The following is a 27,057-nucleotide window of genomic DNA, read 5'->3' as shown; positions in this document are numbered from 1 at the left end:
TCAGGGGAGGGAACCCCCAGCAGCCAGGTAGAGGGTTGCAAACCAACAGCACCACAGGCTGCCCTGCCCTGCGCCCCCGCACAGCCACGCTGGAAGAACCCTACACATTCACTTGCACCACCTCCCAGCTCCCCAAAACCAGCCCGTACGGTGGCCAAAGTGCCTGCCCGCCCAGCTCTCTGCTCAATCCCATGGATGAGCCAGAATACCCTACTGCTTGTCATTCAGCTGCTGCTCCCAGAGAGCTTCCACCAAGGGGCTTGCGTGTCAGAGACAGAAGGCAGGAAATAATTTAGCACAAATTGCACAGTAACTACAACTCAAATTTTGCTTAGAGCATGGCTGCAGAACTGAAAATTGCATCCCGCATCTTGCTTGTGCACCTGACGCTGCTTAAATATTCGATTACTTCAGGAAAACCCTTTGTAATTTACTAAAGGGAACAACCATGCAACTTGCTGCCTTCGCTGTGTGGTTCCACGAAGCAGGATTCAGTGCTTCTTTCAGGAAGGCACGCTGCCAACATATTGCCAATAAAGTAGTAGCACACTACACTTGTGCTATCTTAAAATACACAGCAGAATGTGCCAAGTTTCCTTATTTGGCAAAACAGCTCTTTTGCTTTCAGGATCTTTGACCATCCATTTTTAGACCCAAATCATCCTTTGTATCCAATGTGGCCTACAGTCCTTGAGCATATTAACCTGGACTTTTGCAGCAGCATATTTATTTAGCCTTTAAAAACAAACAAACAAACAAACACACTTCAAGGCCCAAAACATGGTAAATCGCTGCCTTGCCTAAACAGAAAACAGGAAAGGAGTTACAGTGATATGAAATTACGAGAGATACTGCAAAAATAAGGTTTTAAAACTAAAACACTCATTAGTCAGATCATGAACTGCAGAAGGATAAAATGCAAACAAACTCCAAGCATACCTCCAAATAAAATATATCCTAATCTCCTAATCTCCCAATGATTTAAATTAAAGTCAACAATCATTACATTTCCTGAACTTTCTTAATCAGACTCAGCAGCAGCCCTGTAGATGGTTAGACTGGACGCACAGCTCTGCCTACCTTGGTTACAGAAGCAACAACATTAGAGCCTGTCCTTTGTCAGAGCCTAAGAATTCTGCATAACTTCCAATAATAACATTTCTAATTTTATTTGAAGGTATATAGCCATCAGTGCTATGGAGAAAGAGCTCAACTCGGCCTAAACAGTTCGAGTACTTCAGGAAAATAACTATTTTCCACTCGAGCTGTGTCAATGGCCAAGACCAAAGGGTTTAAAGGCTTCACTTTAAATAGAAAACATTTTACCTCAGAGAAAGCCTTGACTGCTCACTTTGCTTATATCATACCTCGTCAGCAATGCCTGCCAGGAATATGCCTGCAAGAACGACAAGGCAGCTGAACCTGCACCCTCGCTCCTCACGCAGGCACAACTGCGGGATCCGGGCCTTGGTTTTGGCAGTTTGGCTTCTGCCTTCTCCGTCAGCAAGCCGGGCTCCCCACGTTACCATTATCCACACAATGCCGCCGGTATGCAAAGCACATTACTGACAGATAAAACAAGTCAGCTTCTGAGGACTTACAATTTCAGGGCAAAGTCCTGAAAACATCTAACCGCATGCCTCCAGCAGAAAGCTATGATGTTTTCAGGCAGTGACCCAGTTAATCCAGTGCTTTCAAATTATTTCTGCTTCTGGAATTTAGAAAAAGTAATGATCCATGGCTTTCCCGATGGCTCTGTCACTAAAACTCACAGCACAGCACACTGGATAGAGTGGTAATGGATGGCTCACGCACACACAGACTAAAAAAAGGCATACTGGTGGAAAGGAACTAACTTGAGCAAATATCGCAAAAAATAATGCCCGTTCACTTAAAGAAAGAGCGGGAAAAGGAAAAAACTGAGGGAAGTCAAGTCATCCTTCAAAGCCCAACCTGACGGATTTAATGCCCAAAACAAGCGAAAAATGTGGCAGGTGCACGTAAAGGGAACGTGTTTGAGAGGCCGTCTGAGTAGCGGAGAGGTGACCAAGCGTGGCGTTCCCCGGCGCGACGCCGGCTGCCCCCGGCCCCGCCAGCCCCCGGCCCCGCCAGCCCCGGGCAGCGGCAGCCCCTGCCCGCCTGGGGCCGCTCCGCACCGCCGCAGCCCCGCGCCCTGCCGGGTGCCCCAGGGCCGTCACGGCCGTGCGCTGCCCGGCCAGGCGCGGCTCGTCTCCCGGCCCCGAGCGCCGCCCGCGGGACCCCCGCTGCCGCCCGCGGGGGTTCGACCGGCGGCGCGGCACCGGCCGGCGGCTGCTCCCCGCGGCGACGCAAGGTCAGGCCGTGCGGCGCGACTGCCGAGCGCCTCCCCTCAAGGACTTTCAAAGTTCCTCCAGCGGGTGGGAAACGTCAAACCCGGCGCGGACACCCACAGCCCGGCCGCGCTCTCCGGCCGCCCCCCTCCGCCCAGCAAAACACGCACCGGCCGCGCCACCGCCCCCAGCGCTGCCCCCTGCCCGGGCGTGGCGGGGGCGCCTCGCCCTCCTCACCTTCCCCGAGGGACTCCGGGCTGGCGGGAGCCGAGCGGCACGGATCCCGGCGCCGCCGAGGGAGGTTGGAACCGGTGCGTCCGCGTCTCCCGCTCCGTCCCCTGCGCTTCCGGTTGGTGCCGGGGAGCCGGAGCCGCCGCCGCCCCCGCGCCGCCTCGCAGCGGCGCCACCCCGCGCTCTGCGCCGGGCCCGCGAGCGAGGCGAGGCCGCCGCCTCCGGGGAGCGGGCAGCGGGGCCGCCCTGCCGAGAGGGGGCGAAGTGCCGGGCCGGGCGGGCGGCGTGCGGGGCGGCGAGGCGAGGCGTGCGGCCCGAGGCCTGAGGCGGGCGGCTGCCCGCGGTTACCGCGCTGAGCTCGGGAGTTTCGTGAAGCGGGCAGGGCCCGTCAGCCGGGCTGGCTTGGGTTCGCCAGCGCGGCCCTGGCGCTGCAGGTTGGAGGGAGCCCTGGCCCCGTGCTGCGCAGCCATGGTCGCCACTTCGGGAGCACAAGTGCCTTCCTTCCACGGTTGCAGCTTCAGTGACAGGCAACACAGCTGCATTTATCTGAAATTATTACCAAAATGATCGGGCGATAGTAGTTTTTGAAAATGTGTTCCACTGTTCTTGTGCCACCAGAGCTGGGACGCTTTTTACCACAAGCAGCAGCATCTTTAAAGTGCTGAGTGTCACCTGGGATTGCTGAGCTGCTGTGGGCTGGCGATTGGGGCTGGAGATCCCCAGGAGCAGGAGGGAGCAAGGTTGTGCCGCCATAGCCAGTCCTCCTATTAGGAATGTGGAAGAAGAGGGAGACTTGACTGAAAGTGCAGCTACCCCCATCCCTTGTCCATATTCCCCGTCTGCCTGCAGGGTCATCATCTCAGGTCAGGAAGAAAACAGACAACCCTATGCACCCACAGAGACTCTTGCTTATCCAAGCGTTTCAATGGCATTGAGGTACTGTGCTTCTGCAGAAAACTTTTTGCAGATTGAAAATAAGCTGTCACACTTAAAGGAAGTGACTCAAAAGACTTGGGGGCAAACAATTTTTCTGCTGAGGCTAACATATCACGTGGCTGTGACAGTACGTTTTTCGTATCAGTATCGTGCAAGATTCAATGCCCATCACCGCTGTGCTGCACTACCCAGCGCATCTGCTGCCGTCTGTGTACGGTGGGTTTGCATTCACTGGAGAACCTTGCTCTTGCTCTCTCTCATGTTTAACTATTGTTATATGTATGTGTAGATCTGCCATATAAAAATCAGCTGTGTAGCACAATGAATCACAAAGATGTGTGCAGCATCACACTGAATCATGTACATTAATTGTACATCACGAAGATGTATGGTATCGAGGTGAATCATGGAAGAACAGCATTACTGATGAATCAAATACAATTGTTTCATGAACATCAGAGGCTTTTCCCCAAGGTGTGTTACTGGCATGAGGGAGTTAAAATAGTGGAGCACAAGTATACATTCCTGGGCATAAAATAAGACGTATTATTTCACTGAGCCATAATAACTAACCGGAGTAAAGTTCAGCAAGATCTTAAGCACTCCATGCGATAAGTACACGAACATGGTAAGAAATTCAAAAGCAGGTGCTGGTGACCCCCTTCCACCCACCTGGCAGGTTCAGTGTTGCTGGGACAAGCCGTGAAGGAGGTCAGCAGACTCTGGCTTACCCTGGATACCATGCTTTCCTGCACTTTATGTCTGATCTGAAAGTTCTTGTGCTTTGTTATGAACTGATCTGCTGGTGAGCCAGGAGAAGGCTCCAGACAAAGTCAATCAAAGGCACCACATCTTAAAAGAAAGCACAGCTATCAAATGCAAATCACATGAAACTCAGTCTCTGGAGGAGGAGAGGTGCCACATACTTAAATGCTGTGACTAAGATGTTTATCCTTCCTGTCTGAGGCAATTGCCAATTAGTCAAATGATTTTAAAATCTATTTAAATGTTAAATCACTCGATTCATAGGCATGTGCTTTGTAGAGCAGAGAGTACTTGCATTGAGAGGTCTCTTGCCTAGGGCACCTTGTCCAGGCATTTTGTCCAGGGCTGTGTATCTGCAAGGCTGGGATTTATCATGTCTGACTTTAGGCCCCGGTTGCAGAAAGAGATAAACTATTCCGGTAGCGTATGAGAAATGTGGGGGTGGTTAATATTTCCTACTCCAGGAGTAGGAGTGCAGAGTCTGCATCAGGCACTGCTTTAACATGCCACTGTTTAAAACACATAATTGCACTTGCTTTATTAGAGGACATGAGAGCAAAAGCAAAGGAGCCTGTGTGAGGCTGTCCAACCCCAGCAGTACGCTACTGTGAAGTGGGAATTGTTACAACAAGGTTTTAGGTGTGCATTTGGGGGGTTGTATTCCTTTGGCCCTCCGGCTAGTGAGTCTTGAGAACTAAAAAATTAGCTAGAAAAGATCAGAAACTGGAGTAATCGGAGTTTCTTGGGTGGCCATAATACCATACAAAACAATAAGCCAACACAAGGCAATATGGTTTCCCCCGTCTTTCTGAGGCAGCAAATTCAAACTGAGAAACTCTAAGTTAGTTCTGGAAAACTCCATCCTAATCTTAGGCTTCTTCAATTTATATGGAGCAGGCAGAAAAATAAAATATTTAAAAGCTAACAAAAGATCTTGTAAAGCCACACCAATTGGCAAAGGATAAAGACAGCTCTTGCAACTTTTAACTCAATTTTAATGTTGCAAGGATTCATATGAATTGTCTCTTTACATCTCATTGCCACACTGGGTCTGGAATGACGTCTCGCCGCCTTTCAACATGGAAAATATAGTTTCATGTGTACATCCAGGTGATTTAAATCATCCTGCCTGCCAAAGGCAGCAGTCACACCCCTCCCTGCCCGGCCAGCCCCATTCCTGCCGCCGCGCTGCCCACCGCGCCGGCTGCCAGCACGGCTTCTGCACGGCTGCACAGGGAGCTGCGCTGCGGCAGCCTCGCTCCTGGGCGAGCAGCAGTCAGTGTTCACCCAGATCTGACTGCGGGTCACCCGCAATTCCACAAAGACCCGTGCCAGCGCAAAGGCAGGAGAGGAGCAAGGGCGGATAGGAGCAGCTGAGAGTGGGCAGTCTGGAAGTGCTTTGTTAGCGGTAATGATGCTTTATGCCAGCTTAAACTGTACGTGAAACTCTAGACGCAGTTAATTTGGAGGCGGACACCTGCTCCGTATTTTTCAATTCTCCCTCAAGACGGGCTCAGAGTTCAGCTCAGGCTTAGTACTGAGGTTTCTTTGAAGCACTTCTGCTTCTCTGGCTGCTATGGCTTGTCTCCATTTTTAGCTTTAAAAATTGGCCAGAAAACATGGTGAGGATCATGCCTGGGATACACTAGGATGGGAGGTTGTACACACGTTGACATAGAAGACATAGCAGTAATGTATGTCTAGTTTGAGCAACAGTAGCAGTAACAATATGGTAGAATTAATTTTATGCCATTTGTACCATCAGGTTTATCACGTGGAAGAGGTGGACGAGTGGCTCACCTGAAAACCCTCTCTGCATCATTACTGTTGCTTGTGCTGTCCAGACTGAAATTCATGCAGGTATGTCCAGATATGCTGCAATCACACACCTCTGTGGTTACACCCCAAAACATAACTAGCAGGGTTGGTTTCATGACTAAAAGAGAATTTGCGTGGTACAAGTAGCCGAAATAAGCAGCATTTAGTCTTTCTGAGAGATGGCAAGTGGATAATCTAAGGAATTGCCTTTGGATTTGGCTCAGAGGCAGCCCTGCCTCTCCTGCAGTAAGTGACGCAGTGAGTGTGCACCCACAAACACGCCCTGGTGCTGCCTGCAGCCCCACGCCCGCACAGCCCCGCAGCCTGGGCTTTGGTGTGGGTAATGGCTCATTCTCGCCTTTCGTAGGGGATGAAGAAAGAGTCTGTACTAACCGTTATACGCCTCTTAGAGCCACACAACTGCTATTTTTTTCTGCTCTTGTTTTCTCATGCATTTTTTGTATTAGAGAGAAAAATAAGGAATTTGTGAAACCGCCTATATTGTATATTTAACACAAAATTATAAATATATATTATAATAAAATATCAAGTATTAATTAAATATACAATTATTAAGCACAGAATTATTAAATGCATACTAGAATTATTAAATGCATACTAGACTGATAAAACACAGGCATTCATGTGGCAGAGGAGCCTTGTGTGCGATGCACGTATTACATGTGGATCAAATACCTGCTTTGTGCATAATGGTTTTCAGAACTGGCAGGCTACAGCTTGTACACTATTTGTCTTTTGATCAGGCATGTGTGCTGTATGAAAGCACATATACCTTCTACAAAAATGTCAATATAATTAACAATGAGATAGCAATGAGATGGCAAAATATTAACAAGAAATACATTTATTGATTGTTTTACAAGAATGATTTTCTTATCTTTTACCGGCACCACAATTTTTAGCTGATCATTATACTCAGCTGTAATCCACTTACTAGTACTCTGCTCAGTTACCATTTCATTGCATACTTTTAATTATATATATAGCTCATACTCCTTCTTATATTAAATTTTGTGGTCCAACAGATTCCATTTGGTGTTCTAATTTTGGCACAGTTTTTCTCTAAAATGTAATATGGCTTCACACTGTTTTCTTTGTTTTAAAGCTGTATTGAATTAACTGTTGCCGTGCCCATTTGTGCTTTCTAATCTGCACTACTACGAGCTCTGCTGAAGCAATGGACCTGTCATTTCCCTCGTAATTCTTTTCTAATAGGTTGCTCAGTCATAGGGAGTCTGGGGAGAAGCAGTCACAATTCCACTGCTGAGGACCACCAAGGGAAGATGACAACACAGAATATTCAACAGCTGTATTAAAGTATCGTATGCTTTTTTCTTTATTAAATTAGTATTTCACTATTTAGCAAATTTACTTGTCTTTGAAAGTAAAGGCAACCACTGGAATAATGAAAACTTTGACCACCCTTGACAGGGTGTCTCTTTGAACTAAGAAGAAAATATTAGCTCCTTTTAACGTAGTATCAGTAGCTTACATTTTTTTGTAGCTTGTTAAATCTAGAGTACATTAATTAGAAACAAATCTGTCTATTGAAGATCCTGTCTTTTTCTCTTTGGATTTGGAGATGAAATAAGAGTAGGAAATGTCCATAATATTAGACTGCCTCAGAAAAGCCCTTAATCTAGATAAATCTGTTTAGCCATATAATCTCAGTCCCTTTGCCTGTGTTTCTGAAAAAAGGTGGTCAGTCCCCCCAAACACAAGCACACTATTAACAACAGCTAGTTGAGACAGGAAGGGAAAAAAAAAATCAGTGCAAACCTCTAACTAGTTTCTGGCAACAGCGCTAACTGGTCAGGAGCATCACAAAGGAGTTTCATGCCAGACAACTGGAACAGGAGAAACATTAGGGCAGGAATTACAAATGGAAGGAAACGTTAGATTTCAAACAGACACCAGGCAGCAACCCGCCAGTGCCGCAGCCCTCAAGGGTCAGTCCTGCAGAGAATGAGGACATCTAAAGAAAACCCAAGGCAACACTGGCTCTCTGTTGTCTGAGAACATCCACAATGCCGCCAACGGTACTCCTGCGCAGAAATAATGTACACCTGTGAAAAACCACAAAGAGTCGGCAAATACAGCTCGCGGATTCGCTCGCTGGCTCGGACAGCATCTGAAGAAAGAACTATTTAAAAACACAAGAGGTGGTGTTATAATGAGGAAACCATGGAGAGCAGAAAGCTTATGATTATTGACAGAAGTTGATTAAGAAGTGGATTATTGTCTGTTAGGATGTTGGAGTATCTACTGTCAGCTCTATCCTACGTATCTTTATGTAAATTTCCTTTAATCGAGGTATTCATTTACAATCACTATTTTAATTGGTAATGTGCTTTATTTACATTTGAAAGCAAAAAGAGGAAAAAAAATTAAACATGACTGGCTGACCCCTGCCATGTGACAAAGGCTTTGCTTTTTGTCACTCCGACCCAAACGGATTAGGGCCAGGAAATAAAGGTCAGTCTCTTACCAGCACCCTTGTGTATCACGTTTTTATTACATGGAGTTTCCAAGAAAAATATTCCCATTTGTGTCAGTAATTATGCATTCATTCTGCATTTTCATGTAGTTTTCTGAGTTTAGTTTGAATCAGAAATTACCTTTGAGTGCCAAACCTATTAAAAATGAACCCTTCATCAAATGTCCTTCAGCAGCTGGATGTAAATGGTAGATTTTGTAGCTATACATGCTCTTTTTTTGCCCTTTTACCTGTAAGAATCTTCCATCTTACAATAGTCTCACCATCGCTTGAGTCATAAACCGCCAAGACCATGGTTGGATTACATTATTTTATAATTTTACAAGTTATTTTCTTATTTAGGTGCTGTATGAGAGCTGTGTTTTATTGCTAAAGCAGTGCACGGGGCAGATGAAGAAAGAGCCCGTCTTACACGTTATCTGATGCCGTGTAGGTAAATGCATGGAGGACGTTCCCCAGGTGCTCCCGCGGCACATTGACCACCGCCATTCACCATGCTGAGAGGCTGGCGATGGGGTTTAACCCCCACCCGTGGCAGGGAGCTCCCTGGGGTGCGGGAGCAGGTTTGGGGCGGCAGTGCCCGTTCCTGAGATGGAGGGGTGAGGGGCCGGCCGTGCCATCCCCCCCGCCTAGGGCCAGCCACCCCGCAGCACTGCCACGGGGTCACGTCCCAGCGTGGTGGGGGTTCCCTGGGCACGGCTACGGCCCTGGAGGCAGAGCTCTGCCGGCTGTTTGTGCTCCAGGTGGAGACAGGCTGCGGTAAAAGTTTCTGGTTTAGTAATTTTAATGGTAACTTTTTAATCTGGTCATTATTTTCTGTGATTGCTAATACCTTGACCTCTGGTGACAGCTGCTGCTTGTGCCTGCTAAACTTTAATGCAGGCCGCAGTAAAGAACATTATGATTATTTGAAAAGGCAGGGTGTAATGCATTTCAGATTAACAGGGAAAGAAAAGCTATTCAAGTTAGAGGTTCACTTTGCCATATCACTCTCTATGCTGCTTTCCTTATTATCAGTACAAAAAAATGAAATGAGAATAGCACGTCTTTTAATTTTCTTCCACTATTACCTCTTGATTTGCATTCAGGGCTCCCAGAAGAAATACTGCTGAATTCAGAGTAGTCTATTTAAGCTGCGTGGTGTTTAAAAATTACAGGAAGAGGTTAAGGTACTGTATATTATGCAGTTGACCTTACTAAGAAGCTATGTTAACAATTTAGACTTATAATCTTCTGCCGTTACATTTTGTTAACTTTTTTTTTTTTTTTAAAGCAAAATTCATTATCTCCTTTGGTACCCTGCAGGTTAAACCTATTGATTTCTCTCTAACTTATTTTGTAAGATTTCTAAATTATATTTAAACTTTTTGTACTTAAAAGTTTGTTTTTCCAGTGTCTCCTTGAAAAGAGATTTTTTTTGTCTCCGTTGCTCTCTTTGTACTTGGTCTGCAGAGGCCATGTGCCTTCACAGCACTTTCCTTAGGAGAAAATCCCAAACTCTCCATCTGCAGAGTCCTGCAAGTACATTTGAACTCTTTGATTTGGCACTATCATGTCTTTGTGGCTCATCAGGTTTGAAGATGATGTCCAGGGAAAATATTTTGGATCCTGCCTTTACCAAACAGTAGCAGCCTCCTGGTAAACTGGATTCAGCCTCCCTGGGTTTAACCTTTGTTCCCTGGCTCTGTGTAGCAATGGCCAGCACCGGGCCTGCTTATTAACAAAACCAGCACATCCTAACACAGCAACAATAGCGAAATGCCCCAGGGGAGAGGAGAGCTGCACCCTGTGACCCTTTAGGCTCTGGAGCCCTAAATAGAGGTGCTTGTGCTCTCTACTGCTGCTTGAGCAAAAAAACGTGTCAGTAGTAGAACCCCATAATGTAGAATAGTTTCCAAAATGCCCAAGGTATAACCCTCCCAGCTCTGTGATCCCCGGCAGCGCATGTTTATTGTGGATGCTGCCTCCCAGTCACCTCTCATCTAAAAGCTACAGCTGTGACTCTGCCAGTAAATAAAACAGGGACAGGGGTTCTGGGGCCTGAGGCCAAGTGGCATGGACTGGCCATATGGGCATGGTATGACCTGTGAGCCTCCGGCACGATCGTTATTTTGAGCAGGTTTATATATTTTCAGTCTGCAGTGCGGAAATAAGGAGGGGGCTGTGCTGCAGCGGCCCCGAGAGTCAGCAGGTACGGGCTGTCTCTCCGCCAAAGCGGGACCGAGTTGCGACTTGCAGCTGCAAGCACAGGGCGAGACAGTATGGGCGTTTTCACATTTCAGTGTTTCCTCAGTTGCTATTCATTCTTCACGCTATTGCAACAGTTGCTTAGACTTCATACAGCGAGAGCAAGATATTGACAGCTGCCTTCCTGTTGTAAAGCCAACACAGAGCGTGAGAGAAGCCCAGTATGGATCCCAGAGACAGAAGGCAGTTTTTTATTCTTTAATCTCTAGGTATGTAGACAGTGATCAGCACCATAGCAACTATCTGAGCCACTTGAATGAGTTAGATACAGAGATAGCAACACTTGTTATTTGTACAGCACCCTTTATTGGAAAATTTTTAAATGCCAGATACCAGTTTAATTGAGTAGGTAAACTGCATTCATTTGTTGATATGGAGATGCCATAAAACCTCTGTTTGTATTACTGGCATATATCTACACGACAGAGATTGTTTGGCAACAAATAAGTAGAACAGTTAGAGATTCTAAGGAATAAAAGGATAAAAAACATACTAAACGGATGAAGAATTGGTTCATGTGCAGAGCCAAGCTGAAAGCTGGCAGATTTGTAAACCAGTTAACACAGATATAAATGAAAGTCCAAACAATAGTAACAAATCTGGTACACATAAAGTAATGAACTCAAAAAATTTATAAATTGATTGTAAAGACAAAAACATCTTCTGAATTAATTGTGTCCCTGTAGTTTATTTTACTACATACTTTGCTTCTGGGAAGATTCTGTATCTGAAAAAGCTGCATGAAGTATATTCATAGAGCAGTATAAATGGAAATAAGAAATATATCTCACTTGAAATAATAAGACACAAATTTGTCCCGATGTTATTTGCTGGTTTCCCTCTGAATCATCTTGAACGTCTAGTCAGACAGCAAAGTTAAACTACATTATTTCATCATGCTGCAGAATATTTCTTAACTGTGTAATTCTTTCCTTTGCAGAATGCAGGTACTGAGCAGATAGTGGTTCTGTGTGTCAGCATTTCCCTGATGACTCTCGGCTTTTGCAGAATTTATGTTTTGACTAAAAGGATGTAATTATTTTTCTAGATAGAAAAAAAAATCTTTACATGTGTACTGACTCCACACAGTCCTGGTCAACACCAAGTGTACTCTGTATCTGAGGCGAAATGGAGACTATATCAATGAGGTCATCTCTGAAGCTTAATTATGAGATAATAGTTGCAACTTCTGATTTCAGGCTTAATCAGTTTTATGTCATCCAGCTTTGCAGAGCAGAGCCGGTGTGAACGCAACAGGAAAGACTTTTGCCATCTGAACCTCACCATTGCCTTGGCACACGCTTGGCCACCATCGGCGCTGGCCCAGCAGCAGCACAGCTTTCCCGGGCAGCACTCGGGCTGGCACAAATGAGCTCGGAGGGAAAGGGTCCCCACCAGATCCCTCCCACTGGCACGGCCGCAGCACCTGACAGATCTCCCTGGGGCAACTGAAGCCTCTGGAGCATCACACGAACCCACAGCTGAACCTGAGCTAAAATCCTGTCCAAGGTAACCTGTAGTGTTCATGTTAATGACCAAGCAGGACAAATTAGTCAGATAGCTAAAATGAAGAATGCATCCCTTATTCATTTAAACCTTTCCAATTTAATTGCTTTCTGTCTTTCCGTGGGAGGGTGGGGAGCCTCCTTGGAATCTCTAAAGAAATCAGACAAAAACCCCCGGTGTTACATCGCTGCGAGATCGTCATCCCCTGCGGCAGGGAGGGACCTGGCTGCCTTTACGTGGGTCACCCACATCACAGTGCCTATGGGCTGACTGCAGTTTCGAGGCTCAGCAAATGACAAACAAAGTTTGCTGTATCAGCCAGTTAATAGCATCAGTATTTATGCAGGAATGAAGCTGGAAGTGCAAATAAGGCCAGCGACCAAACCTTTCCAGCAATTACATTTAATAAGGTACTGTGTGTTATTTACAGAAAACATACATTACACAATTCCTACACATAAAATGCGCACAAAGTATAAAGACAAAAGCTGCACTCCCATAACATGCTAAACAAAATAAATAAACCAGAATTATTTTGGCACAATAGCTATTCCATAAATAAATATTCTAGAACATAATGAATTAACATTTATTTACAGTCTATTGAAAGTGCAAAACAATTGGCTGAAAAGATATTTGTAAATGTTTAAGAGCAGAAAGTATGTGTTAACCAGCCACAATTAATTATAGCTGAAGTTAAAGGTTTTAATGTCCAGGAAATTATTCTCTTGAAATCTGTTTTGTGCATATTGTGCTCTTAATGAACCAGTCCTTTGCTACCTTTATGCTGTTGATGTCAACAACCTTACTAGTGTAATGGAATTTTGTAAAAACCTGATTGGTAGTTTAAAAAAAGAAGTAAAATGTAAACACAGATTAAATATTTATCATTCAAAATATTTTCAGTCCTGTCAGCTTTCTGAAATAGCCACACTGCTTGCAGTAGTAGGCAGTGCAATTAGGATTAGAAATTTTTTTGTATCTGTTGTTTTTCAAATGGAAATATTTGTAAGTCTTCTCTGAATGGAACTATACCTTGGACCGCTCTTGAACCCACATTCTTTCACCAGATGCTAACGTACATCTTCTACTGAGGTCAACAGTGGCTGGGCAAGCTAAACGGATGATCAGTTTTAGTCCTGACCTGGAGAATAAATCACAAAATGCAGATTTTTAATTCGGGAGAAAAACACCACCTCCCTTAGAATTGTTAGAAGCTTTCTGTGCATTTTTTCCCTAACTATTCTATTTTATCTTTTGCCTTTTTTTATCCATATGAGAAATCATTCACTACACTTAAAGATGAATTAACAGTTCACAACATGGCTACCCATACAGCTACAGTGCAAAAATTCTTCCTCAGCCAGAGATCTCTGACAGGCTGGTACATTGTGCGTTGCCCAAGACCTTAGAATAGGTTTTTGCTTATTTTTGTAGTGGCAGTGCGGTAGCAGATAAAGTGAAGTTCTTAACAAGTGACCTTGACAGGATAAAAGACCATTTCTCATCATTGCTTCAAATGTTTATGCTCGACGCGGTTCTAGTCGGTGAGACATCTGTGATAAAGTTCTCTGGTTGTCAATCACATTTAATTGCCGCACATAGCTCCGAACATCCTGATGGTTCTTATTAGTTAGGGCTGCGTCGGGATCTGGTGAAAGAGAAATGATGTAGGATTGATACACTTAAACGAACAAATCCCTCAACAGAATGTGTGACTCTTTACAAGCTGTCACAGGAAACACCAGATCCTGGTGAGTTAAAAAGAAAAATATTTAGAAATCACTCTCTTTGAAACCTTTCCTCCGTATCTGATAGTCTTTCTGGTTACTGCCCCCACAAATTAACTTTTTTCTCTCAGATATCCTTGGCTACATTTACTTAAATTGATGGTCCTTGGTTACAGTTTTATACATCGCCTTACCAGTCAATAACTATAAATTATGTAGCTAACTAGTCTGGTTTAAAGCTGTCTGTCTGCTTTTGAACCAGCAGCTTTTACAGAGATTCAAAACCATAGAGTTGATTTATGCCTTCTTTCACAAAATATTCCTATTTCTTGCTCTGTTAAATATTTGTAACACTGTAGTGCTCAGTGGCTGCCCCATTCAAGCCTCAAAATTTACTACCTGTTTACATTACTTAACATAACTGCATTATATCTACTCCAAAATCAATTATGAAATACAATTGAGTTAAAAATCTGCGTATCTTCAGCCTCACAGTGAACAACTTACATTTTAATGAAATATGTGTTAGGTAACTTGAACTTCTCTAAGAAAGATACTGAAGCGTCTACTCTATATAAACACATATACACAAAAAGCATGGGACTTAGATACGGTACATCTATATGCTTATGTTTTATTATGTGTAGTGAAAATCCACTTCCATTTCTAAATATGTGGAGGTCTCCCTAGTGCTTAATACATTAAAAGTAAAAGATACATAGCCAGAAAAACCTTGATGGTGATGGGGGAAAAAACTCTGTTCACTTGATCTTCTAGAGTTAAACTTTGACTCAAATAATGGAAAGCAAACATTTGTATAAAAATGTATTGTTTTATGTTATTTATTCTGTTCTTTGAGAAAGAGGAAGGCTGCTGTGAGGCAAACTGAATGAACCTCTGAAGAAATGCCAGTGTGACTGGGATTGACAGCGTGCCTGGGTGAGACCCACACAGCCAGCCTGTTGGACCATACAGCCCTGTCATCTTACGTGGCCTCAGGTACAGTCTGGTAATTGTACTGACAAACAGGTTTTAAGTTAATCACCTTACGCAGTTATGTCATTTATAAATGTCACGTTTCCAGCTTGGTTTCCTATAAAAACAGGGTTTATCCAAGCAAGTATCTTGCGTATATCTGTGTGCTGCTGTCTGCTAGCCTTGTTTCAACCCCTTCTGAACCCTGTGGCTAATTTCAACCAATTCTAATTTGGCAGATGTGTGGAGACCTCACAGATATTTATCCCCTACACATGCTTGGAAAAGAGATGGAAAAGGGGCTTATTAGAGCTTCCTGAAGGTTATTTTACCCTGTGAAACAGCAGAGGATCCAAACATGGAAGAATCACTGGAAACCAGGCTTTTGAATATTAGTACACACAGAATTAGTTGTAATTACTGTAGCTACTGATGATAATGCTGACTGTGCAGATGTTATAATACACTTACTGAAAGACTGGCTTCGGCAGAATTTCACCGTCCTGACAGTGTTGGCAATCATGCGCTGGAAAGAAAAGATGGGATGCAATCAGAGAACAAGCACTGTATTTCATCATCATTTAAACGAAGCACCTAACTGTGCCTGAGTGTGAAGACATATGCCAATAAAAGCAGTCATATGAATGAAAATATAATTTTAATGCTGATACTCTCATATGTAGGGTGTGATTTGCATTTACACAGACTTTAAATGAGCATGAGTGTAATTTACATGCGCTCAGAGAACCTTTTCCCTTGCTTGGATGCTGTAAAAGGCCTCAACTAAGAATGAAAATCAGCCCTGTCGATGTGCGTTTATTTGGTACCATTTTCCCACATCAAAAAGTAAAAGGAATATCATGTAGAACCTCTTGGAATATGTACATGTTAATTTTAAGACCATCAGTTCCTAACAGCAAGGCCATTTCTAGAGCATACTCACCAATTAATGAGCTTTCAGCTTTCATATGAGTTTGTATTTAAAATGCAGCCCCCCCCCAAGAAAATGACTCTGTAAAATGCACATCTGAGGGTGCATGTTCAGTGGTTCACTCTGGAAGTACGTTCAATCCCCAGGGGAGAAGGCCGCCTTTAGAATGGTGGCCCTGTAGGCAAGTTTCATCAAACAGACCTGTTAGTGTCAGCTTGCACACTTTTATCTAACCCAACTTGGAAAGTGGCTTCACTTTTGGTGGACACTTCCAGCAATTCACAAAAAAAGGAGAAGCCACTTCAGTCCCTCTTGGCTGTGCTTGCTCTTCAGTAAATAAGCCACCATTTCACTCACTTAGGTAAGAAAATATTAATCAATACATTTTGCTCTGATAAATCAGATGCTATTCCACAGCAGTTTTAAAGAACAGAAATGTAGGTAAGCCATAAAGCAGAACATTGCAGATTTAGTTCTGGACTGCAAAATTTTAACTGACTTGTGTGATTAGCACCATACAGGTCATACACCCACCAGCACAGGGGCAAAATTCATTGTTCTGAATCATAAAATAAACAAACTTCAGCAGTAAAACTGAATTTTTTAGCTAGATAGCTTGACTCAATCACTGCTATAAGGACAACATTTGTTTCTGTCTCTTTTGCTTAGATTAAGAAAAAGCAGAGGGGGGAAATGCTGATCCTAATCAGACTATAACGTTTATTCCAGCACATTAACATGGTGCAACAATTACAACACAGCTACCTGTTTTAACACAGCACACTCTAGGATGCTTCATACCTTTTGAAATTTTGTATGAGATTAACAAACAAGTCATAAGCCCTCACACAATGGAATGATATATTTCTTATTAGTAAAGAGTAAAACGTAGGGCATACGCTCCTCAAAATTAACAGACAAATTATAATCTTACATTAAATTGATGTTATAAATAAAATACCTTTGTGAAATCCGTCATTCCATAAGTGGGAAGCACAAATGTAAAACATTCCTTACACACATACTGAATAACCTTAAACATTTTAATGCACTGTCAAGCATACCAAAATGGGTATGACTGGTGGTCAGCATTAGAAACAATATTGATATATCATATACCAGTTTTTTTGTGGATTACACATTGTATGATGAAATGAAATGTAGCTATTTTGAAACTGATCTGAAATATTTTAATTCTAAACCACAAGTACCCAAAAGATCTAGGGAATTTGGATATGTGTCTGATGGTACTGTTCCTAAATCATATGTATTTACATGTGGAAAATCAGTAGATTTCAAGTAAGAATAATTATTATCCTATGTTAATTTTCATACCTCTTCAAGCCATTACTACTAGGCAGATTTTCTAAGGCCCTTACCTTGCAAACATTCTAATTTGTGCTTAGCATTAAGCATGTGAATAAGCCCCATTGACTTCAACGGAACCTCTTAAATACCCAAAGATATGCACCCATTATAATACTGGATTGAGGCAGAACGATTATAATACTGGATTGAGGCAGAATGTGCTGCATGTTACAGTGTTGGTTCTTCAAGTCTAACCCAATCAAATGAAAACCAAAACAACATTAACATGTAAACATGAATGTTTAATAACTCTATGGGTTCGTATTTGGCTCTGTTATGCGATGTTGCTATTTTGATTTAGAGCATTTCAAAAAGTACTCCCCTAAAATAACTATTTCAAGGAGAGACCATAAAGTTGAACTGGACCAGCCAACCTGATAAAGTTTCAAGAGTGTTTAACTTCAAGAGACGCTTTGCTAAGGACACTTCATTTTGATGAAGATAAGCTAGTGTTGCTTGATGTGCTTTCTAGATGGGTTGTTAATACACATCCTAATTTTTCATATCTGTTCAGGTTTTGAAGCCTCATTCCATAATGATCTTCGGAGCTAGGCTGTATGCTCAGTGTTTGATTACTTTAGGATTAAGATTCTTAGATGAAAACTTAGATTTATCACAAAAAGTGTGTTCTGCAGAATCATTTTACTCTTTTTTTGGTTTATGTGGGGAATTTGTTCTGAAAGAAAGCATAGCATTCAGAATAAGTAGTGTAATGCTGTATTGTACTGAAAGACAAATTATGTGAGTAGTGAAGGTTTTTAAAAAGTTTTCACTGTTCCTGAATTTTTCATTGTATGGGCTTTTGCAGGCAAGGAAAACTGAAGTGGCAATGAACTTGTCTGACTTCTGGTTAAAGGCTGAACTGCCTGGCTTCCTTTGGCTGGCTGGGAGGCTTCATTTCAAGGAGTTCCTATGAGGATAATCTCATTCCATCTGTTCCGAAGTATCCTGGCAATGATGAAACACAAAAGAATGAGGAAGTGGGTGTTAAGGCAGAATAAATGGGAGAGACTGTGGCCAGAAGAAAGCATCGCAACCCAATGGGGAGATTGTGGAGCATTATGTATCCTTGAAGAGCTCCTTTCACGTTGCTTTCTTCCACATGCTGTTGTATTGCCTAATATAAACTCAAAAGAGCTCCTCTTTGCAAGGTGCAAATTGAACAGAAAACCAGCATGTGAAACAGAAGTGAATTTCCCTTCCTGAATCTTGCAGATAAGTTGGATTGTCTTTTGATTCAAAAAACACGTACAAAGAAAATGTTCAGCTGGAGGTCTATTTGCCAGCTCCTTACAATTTTTCTTCAAGCAGAGGATTAGCTCTAGTTAATGCCTGCAAAAATTAACCTCTGTTTACTCACTATGCTAAGAAAGACCATTATCAAAAAGACATACAAACCTAAATTTGGATATTTCTGAAATAGAACCAACTGGATAATATGAGAAGCAACCACCACTACCAGCATGCTATATATGCACAACAACACCCTTTCAAGTTTTACACAGTCTGGAATAGTGGCAGCAGGCCAGCACATTACCCCCTAATCCATTCCAAACCCAGGTTTCTAAATTTATAAATATTCATATATGCCATAGAAAACTACTAAGGGCTTTAGTCACACACTTTTTGCATAATCTTTATGTTCCAAAAATGAATGTTTGCCCTTTTTTTGCATAAGGATCAGAGTGTGCATTCCCTTTTGTTCATCTCCACAAAACCCAAAAAGCAATATGTGCAGATTCTCTAATCCTCATTTCACACCTGAAAGGTGAAGAGGCTTGACAAAAAGAAGCATCAGTGGCCAGCATCATGGCACTGGCTTGTGCTGCTATGGCAGGTCAGCCCTTCCAGAGCTGTTTCATGACTTCTGCTCCCTCTGCAGGTGCCATTTCTGTGACATGCTGGGTAGTGGGACATGGAGATGATGCCATGGAAAGTGATCTTTACTCAGGCTGCCTGATGATTTGAGAAATGGTGCTGATAAAGTTCCCAAATAACTGTATCTTCCCTCTGTCTCTGAATACAAAATTCTGTACTGGCAGTCAGAATTCAGGATTATGCAGCTGAGGTTTGAAAAAGGTGTAAATCAGTAAGTGGTCAAGAGTATGAAATATTGCCTGTCCTTAAGGAGAGTCATGCTCAGTACTTTTTAAACTTTCTCTTCTCTCCCTGGCAAGACATAATTCTAGGAAAGGGCTTTTAAATTTTTTTCTAAATATATAGCTATAAAAGCAGTGTCACTTTAATGTTATATATTGCTGAGTACTGTGCTGCAGGTTGTAAGTTGTCCTGTATCTGCTAAATCATACAGAGGTTATAGGAACTAATACAACTGACAGCTTTGGGAGCTCTCCTCCACCTGACAAGAAGGTCATCAATGGACCTAAAAGGCAAGTGTGTATTCTGGATCACCAACTAATTGCGTTTGCTGTCTACTGACATCTTTTTTATCTTTCACCTACTTGCAGCTCTCAAAATGTCCTCAACCTGCCAAACTACAACTACAGCATTTTAAAAGCTTTACAAGCCTATTCATTCCTTCTTCCTCTATGACAAGTATATCTTCAGTTTTTACATAGATGGGTCTTCTAAAGCAACACTTATAACTAACATCTGCTGTCACCTCACTTGTGGAGAAAAGATGCAGGTAGTTTTTACCACACAAGGTCATGTACCTTGTCTCCATCAGCTTCTTACAGTGCGACAAGTAAAAGACCTTCAATACTTCTCTAAAATCATGTCTTGTTTGGTATTGAAGACAAAGCATTCTACAAAAGACGTAGAGTACTAATACCAGTAATTCAGTTATACTGACAAAAGCATAAATAACATGTTCCAGACTGGATTTTAAGACCAAAGCTTGTTTCCTCCAACCCCCCCTTACTTCATGCAATAAATGGCATAGTAAAGAGCACAAGTACAGTGCAAAATGAAGAGTATACCTATTTCTGACACATTTGTTTGCCCACATCTTGTACAAACCAAATGAGTCTGCTTATAAACTTGCCTCTTCACACACAGCTGTGGCTCTGCCACACATGGTGTTCTCCTCCCTGGCCAGATGCCCCTGCTCTCCTCCCAATCGGAGGCATCCGTAGGGATCGGGAGATGGGGAAGAAGGAGCAGACAGTTACAAAGGCAGCAGCAGGCAAAGGTCAGCAATGCTCTGCAGAGTGATGTCCCCCCACACTGCCACCACCACGTTTCTGTCACTACACCTCTACAAAGACTGATTTACAGGAAAGTATAGCAGGAAAAAAATTACTCTGTCCCTTTCCTTTTTAGCTTCCCTTGCTAAAAAAACCCTATGCTAATGTGATTTAACACCATCTGTCTGCTTTTCCCTTTTTCTCCAGATGATTTTGTCCAATTTGAAAAAAAGAACCCAGAGTTTTCAAACATAAGAAAGCTCCTAGCAATTTTCTGTGAAAATAGATGGCTGTGGACAAGAGAAAGATTGTGTAAGTGCCCTCTTCTCCTGTCTCCTTCGGGGAAAAGGCTGTAGTGCGAGTTCCTATGTTATGACAAAAGCCTATTCACACAGAATTCCCCAGCCATGAAGAAAGCACACGTGGCCCAGCCACAAGGAAAGCTCTGAGCAGAGCTCAGGCAGCCATGAAACACAAACGTTTGGGAACCCAGGCCCTGCTGTTTCTGGCACTTGGGAACTTCTGGCTCAGACACTGTCTGACAGCTCCTGCCTGTTTTAAGATGCATTGTTTAAAATAAATAATAACAGAAACATCAGAAAACATAAAAGATGTAAAGGTAGCTGTTTCAGCTTGAAAAGATGCCGCTAGATCAAACTTCTGCTTTTGGCTGCCAGTTACAGGAATAAAGTTGTCAGCAGCACATCAGCTGTCGGGATCAGAGCTCTGTGGTGAGAATGCAGACACGATGCCAGAGGCTGTTCTCGGTTTCATCACTGTGCTCACACGAGAGGCAGAGGGACCAATCTCCTCCAGCAGCAAATGGCACCACCAGCAGCAACTACCCAGATATTTTTATTCATAAACTTCAGCAAGCATCAAAATTAGGCTGGATCAAGGGAAATAATTTTCCAAGGAATGAAGATGTTTTAGATTAGTAAGACTGGCTCCCAGAGGTACCAGAGATACCTCTTCAGAGGTATCTCCACCTGCTCATGACAGAACATCCTGCTGCAGAACGAACAGACAGAAACAACAAATGGCAGGACATGATTCCTGTAAGGAAATCTGGTTTCTGCTTTTTGCCTGAAAATGGCAGAATAATATCACAGGTTTACCTTGAGTTTATACTTATGTAAAAGAGAGCTGAATTTATCTGAGTGTTATCTGGCTGAGTGGTCTTGTCTTCACTAGTTAATATCTGGCAATTATGTGTGGATATGACAGTTGTAAGCTTAACACAAGTAGGCGGAAGCGACTGAGGTTTAACAGTAGGCTTTTCTTCTTTGCTTGACCTGATGACACATGCAAAAAGCTAAAAATTGCCAGGTCCACATTAGGAATTGAGTGAATTATGTGGGTGGAATCTGAATACATGTTGCTTTGAAGAGAAATGGGTTGAGAAAAGCAGTAAAAATACCATAGAAGCATGCAGAATAGCTAGTGAAGAACATTAAAAACAGAAAAGATATACTTGTAGTAAGGCCTGGAGGAAAAATGGAATAAGCTTTTAGGTAGAGCACCACCAGAAGAAAGGTTTAGCATACTGAGTGATGAAAACATTTCCGTTTCCATTCTGTGGAGGAACATGAGACAGATTGATTCTTTGAAAAAGACATAGCATCAAAAATACATTAATTGATCTTCACTTTCCCCTCCTAAAGGAAATTCCCAAAGCTCAGATTACTGATCAAAATGGATGATACTACATTTACGTCATATAAAATTTTATTTAAAACTTCTGGTTGCTACTAGTTATCTCCACATTCTGGAGATAACATACTTCCGAAGATAAGGCAATGTGCAGACTAGGGTGAAAAGGGCAGACCTGCAGCAGCCTAGATACAGATCAGTGTAAGCTGCTGGAAAATTCACTCTTGGCCTTGGGAGTGCCAAACTGTGGTACACAATGGTGCAGAACCATTTCTAAATGACAAGCCTGGGTTGAATTTCTGTCTATGGGCAAGTGCTCACAAGAAAGGTCCTGCCTCCTGTAATGACTTTTACACATAATCAGGCACAAATAGCAGCCTGAGGCCTGCAGATGTACTGGCTCTTCAGGAAGCGTAAGAAGCCAAGTGAGGTGGAGAACACAGAGCCAGCCTCAGAGCCATGGCTATAGCTATGCAGCTGCCATCCCTCCTGGTTTGGAGGTGCTCCAGCCAAGTCCAAAATCCTTTGTGTTTCCCAAAACATTTACTGTCTACACTAAAATATATATATTTATCTATCTAATTAGAACAGGCAGTCCAGGAAAAAGTCCTTTTCTGCAGGTAGAAGGCTCAAGGCCTTTGGAAGGAGATGGCAACGCAGTCTGTGTATGCAATTACAGAACGTCATTATCGCAAAGTGAGGTCAGGCCCTTAGTTGGGCATTAGCACTACCATTCACCCACAAAAAAGCCTGATCTTAGTAGAGAAGTATTTTCACCCTAAGACAGAGGCTGTCCTGGAGTTACAGACTAATTCCCTTGGAGTGATGATTGCTTTGCTGTGAAGTTCTCTAAAGGGCTGAAAGTCCTCCCTTTTTCCCCTCTGTGGTATCAGTGCTCAAGAGGTAAGACACACTCCTCAGGAGTGCAGTGAAAATAACCACGGAGAGGTTCTGGTTACTGTAGTACTAAGAACAAGCAGATACAGGTGCCGGAGCACATATGCTCTAGCATGGCTGCTGAATGGAGCTTTCCTGCAGGAACAGTAGGTCTGGTTTGGTTTTGCAGTGCAGCTGCCCATAGCTGGGTTTGGCCAACCTTGGTCTCAGACGCAGGTGTCATTAACCACATTATTTAAGAACATGGCTTTAGCAACCAAGAAAATGGCTTCTCACTGTTGAGATTTCTGTCATGGGAAGTTGCCTGCCTGTAATTTTTGACAATGGTGTTTGAAATTAGGAGAGCTTAGGTGCAGGACTTAAATAGAATTTGAGCATAATCTGGCCGCCTGTCATTGATCCCCCTTTCCAATATGAAAGCAATCAAGTCAGAGAAGTCTCTTTTTGCTTGTCAAAGGAAAGAAGAAAATAAGGTGTTGTGCATGTTCTGCTCCTTTCATTCTCTGAGGAGCAATGCAGAACTATCCCGGTCTGAGGCCATTCAGTCCTGTTTGAAGGAACAGCAGTTAAAATCACAGCTTGGTCCCAAACTAGCTGTTACTGACCCTGTCTAACAGCTCTGCTTCTTGTCACTGCTGCTGCCTCTCCTAGGAAACATTCTGGCTGTGCACGGCTCAGCGGGCAGCTTTCTCTGCACCTCTCTGAGGTTTTCCAGAAACCCAGAGGTCCCACGGGCTGTGCACAACACAGACTACTTTTGCCAGCTCTTGGTCCTGCCCTGGAAGTCATTGTAGAGAAGTTCACTCTTGAAGAGATGAATAGGGAGGTCTTTTTAATTTTTCATTTCAAATATGTCATACATACCATTTTTTCGAAGTTTACTAGATTGTCAGTGAATGTCTTGTTTCCCTCATGAGTAAACGTCATGTCTGTATAGAAATAAAAGACACATGAAAGCCCATTACTGAATCATGGCTATGCAAAACAGCAGAACATTTTATCTATTCCTTAAGAAAATCAAAGCAGCTATAAAAGTAAAACCTTTAGTTTTTAATTTGCAGCATTTCTGAGACTAGTAAAATTGCTGAATGATATTTAGATGTACTAAAGCGGTTTTTCTTGTCTCTGTGTCATGCTTTTCCTAATGGAAAAAGATCATATCTCACACAGAGATTGATTTTTGCTTTTTCTTGCTGCTACTCTTGTTCTTCAAATATTTGACAAAGAGCTTTCAAGTTAATAATTCTGGTAACATCTAAGCTTACCTTTTATAAGTAGTGGCATGAAAGGAATTATTGGAGGGTCCAACTTAGCTACAGTTAGTCTGTAGGCCCTATGGTTTCTTGATGGATCCTTAAGAAAAAAGAGAAATCAAATAATTACTAATATGTGTTATTATTATTATATATTGTATATGTTTTCACTTAGATGTCATGGCATTAATTAAAATCATTCTTTTCTCCTGTGGCTTTAAAAGTGCATTTGCAAACTTTTATCGTTCTCCCATACAGCTTACATGGTGAGAATGCAGCCACTAAACAAACCTTTTTCATGCCAAATAGCAAGGTAAGACATGATTACAAAAGAATGGTTCATAAAAGGAACCACACATTTTCCCTCCCTCCCTGCAGCTGCAGATCCAGTTTTGCATATATTGCTACACTAAAATGTATTCCCTGGAAAAATCCAGGTTGGAAAATATAATTTCCTATATATACTATCAGAAAACATGTGATAAAGCTTTCCTGAGTTCCCAGATTAACTTTGAGTGGTACATAAGTTCTCTCAGAGTGGGTTCCTAAGAGTATAATTTATTAGTCATACATACTTGTTTTAGCAGCTCTAAAATGGGATCATAAACTTCTTAAAGTCAAACAAGGACACATAAAATGTTCTGAATCAAGGAATTCAAATCAGTTGCTCAGAAACTGAATTAGCTCAGATTGTGCATAGAATAAGGGATCTATTGGTATTCACCATTAAGCTCTCAAACTCTGCATAGATCTTCTTGAACTTGCTTGGAAGTTTCTGTTAATAAAAACAAAAATAGCAAACCTTAATTAAATTCAATTTGTGTGGTAATTTTACTGTAAATGCTAGTTCCTTCTACGACGCCCTAAGTCAGGAAAGTGCTCTTTTTGCCAGATATGTCTAACAATGTGTTAATCTAAAATACAACAGGTCTCCTAGCAACCAGATTATAAATAGAGACAGGACCAGCCATGAAACCTGGATCCTGATTTAAACCCCACCTTGAATTTACTCCTTTGGGATGTTTAGGTTCAGATTTTTGTTTGGCTCACATCACGATCACTGAATTCAGAATGTAAGCGAAAGTTCAAGTCAATGGTTTCAGGACATTCCTGATTATAGCCTACCTGAAAATATAATTTACACACAGCTTGCATAGGGGTAGCTCGGCTTAATTATTCATACATATAATGAACTGCCCTTGCAACATCCAAATCCATGCCTGGGCATTTCCAGGTTGTGGGGTTTTTTTGTTTGTTTGTATGGTTTTTTGTTCATGCTGATGTATCACCAACTGTTGTTCAAAATCTGGACATGCCCAGCAGCCAAGGGCCTCTACCGCTTTCTAGGGTATAAATTAATGAACAGTTTTTCTGTCCATAATATCTACACAAATAAATCATGGCCAGTTGATCATGCAGTGATTGGGATGAGATGGGCTTTACTAAATATTTTCTTTCCTCCTCATGTTATGTTACACAAATTAAATAATTTCCCTGTAAAGACTGTGTATTATAAATTAGTTTCAGAGATCACAGTAATGTTTTATGCACTCTCAGAATATGTCAGCTTCCTAGTTTTAGTAAGAAATTTCTCTATATTTGCTGATTAAATCAGTCTACTATTGGCAGCAGGTAACATTAAAAATTAATAGAGACTTCATAGTGCAGAAATGATTTTTTGCAATACTTTCTACATTTGGAGTGTGTACCCTAGCAAGATATTTACACTGTGCCACAGCAAGGGCCTAATTTTTAATGATGTGTGTGAACAACTGTGTGCCTAGTTTGCATATGCATGCAGATTAGGTATTTGTGAAATAAGTGGTATAATTGGACATTTGCACCTGCAAATACCTAATTTGTGCATGCAACTAATGTAAATGCATGATAATATAGCAAAAATCAGGTCTTGATATGTTTGTTTTTAAGTATATTCTAGATGTATATCTGGCTAAAAATCAAGCAGAAGAGATTCTCTTGATAAACTGACTGACCTACAGAACCAGAGTGCAATAACATTTCCCTGAACTACACCTACTAATGATTTGTGCCCCTTCAGCTCACACCCTGTGCCCATTTCAGATTACTGTATGTAGCATATACATTCAGTTCCTCTTCTTTCTTCATAGTACCCCTCTACTGTCTCCACTCTCCCCACTATTCCCCTCAGTAGCCACAAATGAGGAGTCATTCATTTGAGAACCTGATCTGCACCGATTGTATACACCGCTTGCAACAGGTACTTTTGAAGGCTGGGCTGATGTCTCCTCAGATGTGTTAGTCTGATCTGTCTCAGAGCACTTTTTTGAAGATGTTCAAATTTTGGTCTCAGTTGCACCAATGGCTTCGGTCATGCTAACTATTTAGAATTTCTAATGAATAAAATACATTCACATTCAAATCTGCACTGCTTTTGACAAACAGCACATTCTTAGTGGTTACATGTGCTTACTACCTCACCCTGCTGGACACTGCACCCTTTTTGTGTACTCGCATACAAAAGAGCAAAGCCACAGAACAAGGTGGAAGCTCTGAGAATGAAGACCAAATTAACAGTAAGCCGGGGAATGCACGTCAGAGAGAAGACCAGAACTGGTGAGGACAAACCCACATTTTAATAGAGCAATAGAGTCCATATGGAGATCAGAAAATAGTAAATATAAATACAGGGTGGATTTTGAAGATGCATCTATGGCATGATCAGTAAAGTCAGAGGATGGGCTGATGTAAGAGTGTAACTGGCCAACTCATCCTGTTGGGCGGTTCAGCTC

General features: G+C 42.3%; 3 protein-coding genes and 1 long non-coding RNA gene across 18 annotated transcripts in view; 2 read left to right on the top strand and 2 right to left on the bottom strand.

Moving 5' to 3' along the window:
* MAP3K20 (mitogen-activated protein kinase kinase kinase 20) overlaps window positions 1-2,797 on the bottom strand; it is a 99,542-nt gene extending 96,745 nt beyond the window's left edge. The window contains exon 1 of one of the 3 annotated variants that reach the window (XM_065068791.1): window positions 2,547-2,797. The gene's annotated coding sequence lies outside the window, so the exon portion shown is untranslated. Of the gene's footprint in view, window positions 1-1,367; window positions 1,993-2,546 lie in introns of those variants that run through there. The other 2 variants (XM_065068793.1, XM_021300038.2) reach the window with 2 other exon arrangements.
* LOC135579922 (basic proline-rich protein-like) lies at window positions 1,986-8,573 on the top strand. Its single transcript, XM_065069886.1, has 3 exons — window positions 1,986-2,620; window positions 6,007-6,101; window positions 7,296-8,573. The coding sequence occupies exons 1-3, from the start codon at window positions 1,986-1,988 to the stop codon at window positions 7,394-7,396; spliced, it is 831 nt and encodes a 276-aa protein (XP_064925958.1). The 3' UTR covers window positions 7,397-8,573.
* A 1,188-nt stretch (window positions 8,574-9,761) lies between these two features.
* LOC135579860 (uncharacterized) lies at window positions 9,762-26,618 on the top strand. Its single transcript, XR_010473682.1, has 4 exons — window positions 9,762-11,033; window positions 12,049-12,333; window positions 14,920-15,059; window positions 18,143-26,618. It is a non-coding gene; the product is annotated as an uncharacterized LOC135579860 (long non-coding RNA).
* RAPGEF4 (Rap guanine nucleotide exchange factor 4) overlaps window positions 12,717-27,057 on the bottom strand; it is a 147,555-nt gene continuing 133,214 nt past the window's right edge. For 11 of the 13 annotated variants that reach the window (XM_013370121.3, XM_021300040.2, XM_065068786.1 and 8 more), the window contains 5 exons: window positions 25,011-25,061; window positions 24,299-24,386; window positions 23,898-23,962; window positions 15,507-15,561; window positions 12,717-13,981 (listed from right to left, as the gene is read on the bottom strand). In XM_013370121.3, the coding sequence (XP_013225575.1) occupies window positions 13,854-13,981; window positions 15,507-15,561; window positions 23,898-23,962; window positions 24,299-24,386; window positions 25,011-25,061 (387 nt within the window). In that variant the 3' untranslated portion in view covers window positions 12,717-13,853. The remainder of the gene's footprint in view (window positions 13,982-15,506; window positions 15,562-23,897; window positions 23,963-24,298; window positions 24,387-25,010; window positions 25,062-27,057) is intronic. The other 2 variants (XM_021300039.2, XM_065068781.1) reach the window with 1 other exon arrangement.

The sequence above is a fragment of the Columba livia genome, chromosome 7 (assembly GCF_036013475.1).
Source record: "Columba livia isolate bColLiv1 breed racing homer chromosome 7, bColLiv1.pat.W.v2, whole genome shotgun sequence".
Lineage (NCBI taxonomy): Eukaryota > Metazoa > Chordata > Aves > Columbiformes > Columbidae > Columba > Columba livia.
This window is presented reverse-complemented; position numbering and strand designations above follow the sequence as displayed.